Raw genomic sequence first — 9,305 nt, forward strand, 5'->3', positions numbered from 1 at the left:
CAGACCTTAATCCCCATACACAAAAGTCATTTTCTCCGTTAAAACAATCAAAGCAACCCCCAAACATGAAGACGCACAAAGCAAAAGACACTTGACATGCACAACGCATAAAGAACATTAGAAACCCTAATAAACACCGGAGAAGGAAAAAAAAAGAAAGTAACAACAACATTACCACGATCGCCTGCCAAACTTCAGAAGAAAAGGACCAAGTAAAACCCAGAAGAAAGCATGCAGAAAAGTGATTAATAACCAGCAAGTACACGTCACTGATAAAAAATCACTAAACAACACCACGTGTTCCTTCTTTAAGAGTAAATTAAAACCAAATTAAAATTAAAAAGTAATTAAAAAACGATTAAAAATACATGGGCAAAGATTCGAACCTGAGCTTACACAACCAACAACAACTGCCTAAGCCAGTGAACCATCACAAGTACGTCTTTTAAGATCCTAAAATAATAACTTTTAAACACAAACAAAAAATGTGAATTTAATTAAAAAAAATAGCAGTGAACAGCAGCTGGACAAGTGTCCACCCACTGTTCATTTCCAGCCTTCTATTAATAGATATAAATGTTAAACTTACAGCCAAATGATTTGTTATAAAAAAAACTATTCAAAAAACTCAAAACCACTTTCTAAAGCATGCCTAATTAGATTGGATTGACAGCATAATTTGACCGATCAGTAGACCGTAATGGGTCGAACATGAGCGATAGACGGAGCAGAATCTTGCTTTAGAATTGCTCTATATAACTTATTACAACGTCGAAAACAGAACGTTAGTAGGAGCACTCAACAAGTGTTCAACTACAAACAATCATGATCATGATTCAACAACACAAAATCATAAAAACAACAAACAAACACGCAGGTGAATCCCGTCTATCATATCGCCTCCAAAGCCTGAAGAACATCAGCTTCCAGATCCTCATAGTCTTCGACTCCAAAGCTGAAGCGAACCAAATTGTCCAGTATCCCGTATTTCGCTCTCTCTGCTTGGCTAAGATCCCTGTTGACGAAAACAATATTGCTCAATTTAGCAAATGTTGCCGCAGGTTTAATAGAATATGCAGACAGAAAGAAAAACCGACCAGTAAGACATGATGGCTGGCTGATCCACGATGCTTTCACAGCCGCCAAAAGACGGTGCAATATAAGGGATCTTTAGAGAATCGACAAACTTAATGGTGGTTGTTATGTCACCATCCACCTAAAATTAACACAAAGAAAAAAGTTAAATAACTTTACAAAGTAGCAAAGTCATAGTTGTCAATAGGGGTGTAAACAAGCCCAGAGGCTCGAGAGCTACTCGTGATCGGCTCGGTTAAAAGCTCGAACGAGTCGAGCCTTAACGAGCCCGAGTCCGAGCTCGAGCCTGAAATAGAGCTCGTTTAGTTATCGAGTTCGAGCTCGAGCCTGAAATACAAAGCTCGTTTAGGCTCGCGAGCCTAAACAAAATTTTAGTTTTTTATATATATAATGTAATAATGATGATGATAACATTGGTGAGCCGAGCTCGAGCCGAGCTTTGGCTCGCTTAATCGCTGTTGAAACGAGCTCGAGCCGAGCTTTTAGCTCATTTGAGGTTGTTCTCGAAATAGCTCGAGCCGAGTTGAGCCGAGCTCGAGCTTTGGGTTTTACTCGCGAGCCGAGCTCGAGCTCATAGAAGTAGGCTTGAACCGAGCCGAGCTCGAGCTCGAGCTTCATAAAAACATAACGAGCCGAGCTCGAGCCTAGTCGGGCTCGGCTCGGCTCGTTTACACCCCTAGTTGTCAATAGTGTAGCGTATAGGTCGAAGGTCGCTACATATGTAGCGATAAATAGCAGGATTTCAGTTAATTTATTTTTTTTAATTCTTTTAAATACAAATAGAGATTAATATAAAATAGCTGGATTTTAGGTTTTTGTTAAATATACATGTAAAATAGCATATATACCAGGGTATTTAGATATAATATACATATAAAAAAGTTTTTCTAGTGTATCGCTATTTAGAAAATAGTGCCCGCTGTTTATCGCTATTCGCTATGTAGCATATAGGTGCCTTATCGTTGTTCGCTATGTAGCATATAGGTACCTTATCGCTATTTGTCGCTATTCACCATTAACAACTATGAGAAAAGTTAAAGAGAAAGCAGCAAAGACTAGAGTTGACCTCAAAACTGACAACACCACCAAAACCAGTCATCTGTTTCTTTGCAAGTTCATGCTCGGGATGACTTTTCAAGCCTGGATAATACACACGTTTCACCTGAAAATTAGCGTAAATAACTGTCACCGTTAGATCGATTCTTTTAAGATATTGTTCTTGTGTGGCAACTTAAGTACCTTAGGATGTGCCTCTAAAAGTTCGGCCATCCTCTGCGCAGTGGAATTCTGCTGCTGTACACGTAACTTCAGCGTTTTCATGCCTCGAATGATTAGATACGCTGCATTCTGACATCAAAAATCACACCCTTAGTAATCTCAACCAAGATTTTTTTAAAAGTTTTTAGGGTAAATTGCATTTTACGTCTTAAGTTTCAGCAAAATTACAAGCAATGTCCTTTAACTAACGAAATTACAACGGATGTCCTTTATGTTTTAATTTCTTTACAACATATGTCCTTTATGTTTTAACTAGTGGGTTACAGCCGCGCTTCGCGGCGGGGCGACCCGATTTTTGATTCGATATAGCAGTCGGAAGAGAAAACTTACAAAATAAAGTCGTCGTAAGTACAAAAATATGTCGACACGTGTTTTACATCGACCGGAAAACTCGATTACAAAAGTACTTAGAAAGTTAAAGGGTTGTCAGTGTCAATGCTAAAAGTTGAGAAAATACAAAAAAAAATTATGTCGAAATGTAAGTCAACTTAAGCTTATATCGACACGTAAATAAAAATAAAGAAGTAAAAGTCGATTAAAAAGTATTTAGAAAGTTAAGAGGTTGTAAGAGTCAATGCTGAAAATTAAAGGTTAAAAGTAAAAAAAAGAAAAAAAGCAAAAAGACAAAAAAAAAGAAAAAAAAATACCGACTACAAAAGTATTTAGAAATTTAAAGGGTTGTCAGTGCCTATGTTGTCAAAAGCGCAAAAAGCACGCGCCTAGGCGCCCGGGCGCAGCGAGGCGCACCAACAGCGCCTGGTGGCAGCCTAGGCGCAAAAATGGGTTTTTTTTTTGAAAAAAACGGCCTGAGGGGCAAAAAAAAAAAAACTGAGTACGAATAAAAACTGCCTCACGCGGGCCCGGGCTTTTCGGAGCCGCAGGTGCGGGCACGCATGAGTTCAACCAAATTCCAGCTCAAAGCATAACATATTTTTATATTTTTTTTCTCTATGTGCGCTTTTCTTAAAAAAGCCCACGCTTTTTTTGCGCCTTGCGCCTAGGCTCCAGGCGAGGCCGATGCACCTCGCCTGAGCCTTGCGTCTTTGACAACATAGGTCAGTGTGAATACTGAAAGTTGAGAAAACACAAAAAAAAATTATGTCCAAACGAAAATCAACTTAAGTTTATATCAACACGTAAATAAAAATAAAGACGTAAAACTCGGTTAAAAAGTATTTAGAAAGTTAAGGGGTCGCAAGAGTTAATATTGAAAGTTAAAGGTTAAAAGTAAACAAAAAAAATGAAAAGACAAAAAGAGAAAGTCAAAGATCAAAAGAAAAAAAAGAAAAAAAAAATTACTGTAGCACTATTCATCCATATGTTTCAAATTAATACATATATATGAATTTCTTTACAGCGGATGTTCTTTATTTTGGTAATCCTTTTTAGGGAGAAAGGACACCGCCAGTAAAAACATAACGCATAAAGAACGTAAAATGCAATTTACCGAATTTTCAATAATGAAAAGGCGATACCCGGGATACTTACAGGATTAAGAGTGCCACCTAAAACATGATGCATGTTACGGACTTGAGAAATTATTTCCGTAGAACCGCTAATGCAACCACCAAGCACCTAAAACAAAAGCGCAAACCAGATCATTCTCGATGCTATCCGGCTAGTGAAAATCTGATTTAGCTAAAAAGATAAATGCTTACGTCATTGTGACCACCAAGGTATTTGGTTGCAGAGTGTAGAATGATGTCAGCACCAAGTGCGAGAGCCTTCTGGTTCAGAGGTGTGGCGAACGTTCCGTCAATGCAAACTACGGCTCCTTTAGCATGGCACAGCTTCGAAACTAACTCGATGTCAACACATCTTAGAAACGGGTTCGTTGGCGACTCAGTGAAGAAAAGACTAACCTGCAATATTAAACCATACCTATACGTTAACAACGTAACTAACTGCATAGATGCAATAAAGTTGGATTCGAAGTTGTACTAATACTAACTTTGTGGTTATTTAGTGCAGATTCAAGTCCAGCAATATCCGCAGGGTCAATGACCGAAGCCTGCATATCAAGACAAAAGACCATTCAAACAATGTAGGGGTGCTAGACGGGTCTTGTTTGTGGGTTGGCGAGTTCAACCCGACCGACCCCGTTTTAGACAAACCCGAACACGGCCCGAACCCGAAAATTGTGTCATACATATGAACCCGAACACGGCCAGAATATAAGCGGGTTGACCCGAACACGACCGGTTCCACCCGATTTTTATTGTTTATCTTTTTCCCGAACTAATATATCAAATTAAAATTTACTAAAAAACACAAATACATATAATACAATTACATTTAAATGATAAAATCTTATGTCGATTTAAAAAATATAATATTGTATAAATGGGTTAAACGGGTCAACCTGCCAACCCGACCCGTTTAGCTAAACAGATTCACGGCTTCAACCTGAAACTGACCTGAACCCGTTTAGACTAAACCCAAAGCCACGGATTTCGTGTTAGCTTCGTGTCGTGTTTTCGGGTTGTGTCAGGAATTCACGCCCCTAAAACAATGTAGAACTATAGTATAGACATGTAATACGATAAGAAAACATGGATCGTGTATCATACCGTGATCCCCATCTTGGGAAGAAACGTCTCGATGAAAATTCTAGTTTTCCTGTAACAATCAGTGGTAGTGACGATGTGCCCGCCAGCTGGAACGAGAGCTAGCATCATAACAGTGCTTGCACACATTCCAGAGGCCAGTAACAAGGTTGATTCCGCACCCTCAAGCTTACTGTTTTTCGTAAATCACGGTTTTACTTTTCTCCGATAACATGGAACTGAATTAAAGGGAAAATAAACCAGGAAATGGATAACAATACCTTATCTTATTCTCCAAAACCTCGGTAGTAGGGTTCCCGTAACGCCCATACTCAAAGCTAATGCTACGTTTTTCCTGGTTTAAGATCAGTGGTTAAAGATCAGTTATTAGAAAGTTTAAGTAAGCGAAACAATCTCGGTTAGCAAGCTAACACAACGTATAAACAGTATCATTAGATATCCTAAATATGAGAGTGTAAGGTGTATGTTTTGTAAGAAAATTACTGTGACATTAATTAGGGCTGCAAACGAACCGAACAAACACGAACAAGTCCTTGTTCGTGTTCGTTTGTTACGAAATATATGTGTTCACGAACTGTTCATGAACGCTTACCGAACAAGATTTTATGTTCGTGTTGGCTTGTTAAGGAAATGAACTTGTTCATGTTCGTTTGTGTTTGTTTGTTAATTTTAGGCAACGAATGAAAACAAACGATAATGAACACAAATGAGCACAAACTAATGTTCAGGAACACAAATACTGACAAACGAACACAAACAAACGTTCATGAACAAAATATATAATACATTGACACTTATTAAATATTTTAACTAAACGAACGACGTTTCTTGTTTGTGTTCGTTTGTTTAATAAACAAACGAACACAAACGAACTTCCCACCGAACAATTCACGAACTGTTCGGCGAACGTTTGGTTCGTTTGCAGCCCTAACATTAATAATCAAATTCTTCAAGTCAAATTCAGACTTCAGGGACAATGAAGTTATCTAAAATCTGTTTAGTTAAAACTCTAACTCACTAAAACCAGTTGTTTATAAACCATAGTTGTCAAAAACGCACAAGGCGCACCTTGAAAGCTGCAAGGATGCAATGATTTCACAAATCACAGAAGAAAGATTAAAGAAAGAGCACGGTGTATACCTTGAAATCAATGAGATCAATGGTTTTCTTGAAAAAATAGGCAGATGTATTGACCACAGGAGTAGTTATCGCATCAGTAACAATTCCTCGACCCAATCTTTCACCTATGGATCATAAGAACACACACACACACACACACACACACACTTCACATCAGTTTCATAAACATAGCAAATTGCATAACTAAAGTTCAGCATATTCTCTTAACTTCTTAACAATATATAAGATTAATCGAACAAACGTACAAATGATCAGAGTAACAATTATTACTCTACAGTTTTGAACTAGAATAATTATACTACAAAGATGATTACTCTAGTTCAAAAATAGTAGATTAATTGTATGCTTAGCAGTTTAGGGGTAGATCATGAGAAAACTAGTTTAAATGAGAAAACCAAAAAACTAACTAAAAAAGCCTAAAAAACATACCAAATTTTTTTTACAATTTTTTATTAAAAAATCGCTATTTTTTATATATGAAAAAAAATTGTACTGCACATGTGCACTAATACGGAAAGCCTAAACCACTTAACCCACCCCCGCCGACATGGGCGGAGGATAGTAGGGGCGGGAGGGGGCGGCCAACCCCCCGAACTTTTCGCTAAGTAGTAGAGAGTGTGTAGTTTTCGTATATAAATTTTTACGTATATACGTTTTTGACCCCCTGGTTTTATAGAAATATTTTAGTATATACGTTTTCGACTCCCCGGTCGTAAATCTCAAGCTTCGCCTATGCCCACTGACACCCCCCAAAAACCTAAATTCACCCTCCCACCAAAAGCCTACCCCCCCCCCCCCCTCCCCACACACACACCCCCAAAAACCTAATCCTAATCCTAAACCTCAAAAAAAAAAACTAACCCTAAAAGCTAAACTAGACTCAAAAAACTAATTTTAAGCATGTAACGCACACGTGTAGTACACATGTAATGCACATGTGTGGTACACATTTTTTTTATTTTTTTATATATAAAAGATAGCGATTTTTTTATAAAAGAAACTGTAAAAAAATAATTTTGGTATGTTTTTTTAGCTTTTTTTAGGCTTTTTAGTTACTTTTCTAGTTTTCTTATATGTAGTTTTCTCATGATCTCTCCCTAGCTAGCAGATTAAATGTTAAATCCATTTGTATTTGATGGTAAAAAATATCTAGAAATGTATAACGTAAACAATAAATAACCGTTAACAGATCTAAACAAAATGAAGGTGTATACATAATTACATACCAGCATGAATTGCAACGCTGCCAGCACCGTTCAAAAACGATAACTTATCAACATTCTCCACACTTTCAAACTGTACAAAATTGTTGTAATTACTATCATTATTATGATTATTATTATTATCAACAACAACATCTTCACCCGCAGCGATCGGGGCGGAGACGGCGGCGGCATCAACGGCCGCCGCCGCCGGAGAAGGAGGCTGGTTGTTCGACCAAGAAGCAGCAACAATCTGAGCAACACCGATGTTACTACAGTTCCTCCGCGCCTTGTTACTTAGCTGTCGAACGAAATTCGGCGGGAACCGGAGGATCAACGAAGAGTTACCGTACGGTCGTTTGCCGGAAGTGGTACGGAGGTTGCCGGAGAACCGAGGGTGGTCAGGGCGGGGAATGGCGCCGGAATTTGAACGGCATTTGAAGGGGAGTGAAACCCTAGATGATGCAGAGGTGGTTGAGATGGACATTTTGGGGGAGAATTGAATGGTCAAACTGCAATCAGCCGAAATGTTTGAATGAAATGAGATGATAATCAAATCTCAGGGATGATCTGAAAATTTTTAGGGGGGTTTTCGGGGTTCGGTTGTGGGTGGTTTTTTATAGGCGGAAATGAGTAGATTCGATGGGTCGACGACGGGATGGGGGATTTTTTTCGGTCACAGGGCTGTGACTGAGATGAGTTTTGTCTGTTTTTGTCCATTTTCAACGACTTTTTTTCACACCAAAGGTCATTTGATTGAGTAGGATTGAGAATTCTCGAGTTCGGGTCAGGTATTGGTAATCTCATATTTACACCTGGTTGTAGAAAATTGTATCTTATTACCCGCTAAAATTGGGTGTACTCATGGGTACCTATAGATATCAGATATACTTGTTAATTTGTTAAAAGATACTGATTGAGATTTCAAAATACATTTTTTTAACTGTTGTATACTTTTTATTTAGAAAACAACTATTATAAATTAAAATGCACATACATTTAAGAGTAAACTTCCGTTTTACTCCCCGTGGTTTGATCATTTTAACGGTTTTGCTCCAATAGTTTAAAAATAGCCATTTTCCTCGCTGATCTTTCGAGTTTGTCGCCAGTTTGCTCCCTAATCTTTCGAGTTTGTCGCCAGTTTGGCAGTTTCCTCCCTGATGGAGTTAGAGGCTGGGAGCAAAATGAAGATAAGTTAGAAAAATCAGGGAGAAAAATGGCTATTTTTAAACTATTGGAGCAAAACCGTTAAAATGACCAAACCACAGGGAGCAAAATGGAAGTTTACTCAAAATTTAATTTTTATCATAAATAAATAATAGCATTAAAATTTCAATATAGTTTTATTTGTATGCTTAACACTACACAAAATATAAATAACATTACCAAATATATATACTCCAAAATAATTTATTTCACGTATGAACCTACTAAGATGTATCACTAACATATAAGAGTTAACTGAGTTGAAAGGAAAAATATAAATATAAATTCAGGTAATCAGGTATGTGGTTTTGGGTAATCAGGGTCGGCTCAACCATTTTGGTGGCCTAAGACGAAGTAAAATCTTGTGGCCTTTTTTCAAAAAAAAAAATGTATGTGATTGAAAGTTAAACTTAAAGGGCCCAAGTGTAATTATTTGAAAGATTCTATTAAAATTTAAAAAGAAGAAAAAAAATGGTGAACCAAAGATTCGAACCCGAGTCTCACCAACATCCATACATACACAAAACCACTACATTACCAACCATCAATCTATTGATAACCCACACCCTAAATCTTTTATAAATGGACTGTTGTTTCATCAAATTGTGGAGGCCCTATAGTTTTGGTGGCCCAAGGCCCAAGTCTCATTTGGCTTACCCTTGGGCCGGCCCTGCGGGTAATCAGGTCAGACATCACCTAATCTCATACCCGCCTCTTACTCATAAAATTTTTTAAAACTAATTCTATACCCATCAGGCTTCGGGTATACCCGTCAGACTCAGGTTATTTTTGCCATCCCTATGATTGAGTAGTATTC

General features: G+C 37.8%; 1 protein-coding gene across 1 annotated transcript; it reads right to left on the reverse strand.

The window, feature by feature from the left end:
• Window positions 1-719: 719 nt before the first annotated feature.
• On the reverse strand, window positions 720-7,995 carry LOC110889434 (cystathionine gamma-synthase 1, chloroplastic). Its single transcript, XM_022136962.2, has 11 exons — window positions 7,307-7,995; window positions 6,081-6,184; window positions 5,201-5,274; window positions 4,944-5,112; window positions 4,325-4,384; window positions 4,032-4,235; window positions 3,862-3,948; window positions 2,335-2,442; window positions 2,162-2,257; window positions 1,098-1,216; window positions 720-1,015 (listed from the first exon to the last, which is right to left on the reverse strand). The coding sequence occupies exons 1-11, from the start codon at window positions 7,767-7,769 to the stop codon at window positions 892-894; spliced, it is 1,608 nt and encodes a 535-aa protein (XP_021992654.1). The 5' UTR covers window positions 7,770-7,995; the 3' UTR covers window positions 720-891.
• Between the last annotated feature and the right edge of the window lie 1,310 nt (window positions 7,996-9,305).

Source organism: Helianthus annuus, chromosome 11 (assembly GCF_002127325.2).
Source record: "Helianthus annuus cultivar XRQ/B chromosome 11, HanXRQr2.0-SUNRISE, whole genome shotgun sequence".
Classification (NCBI taxonomy): Eukaryota; Viridiplantae; Streptophyta; class Magnoliopsida; order Asterales; family Asteraceae; genus Helianthus; species Helianthus annuus.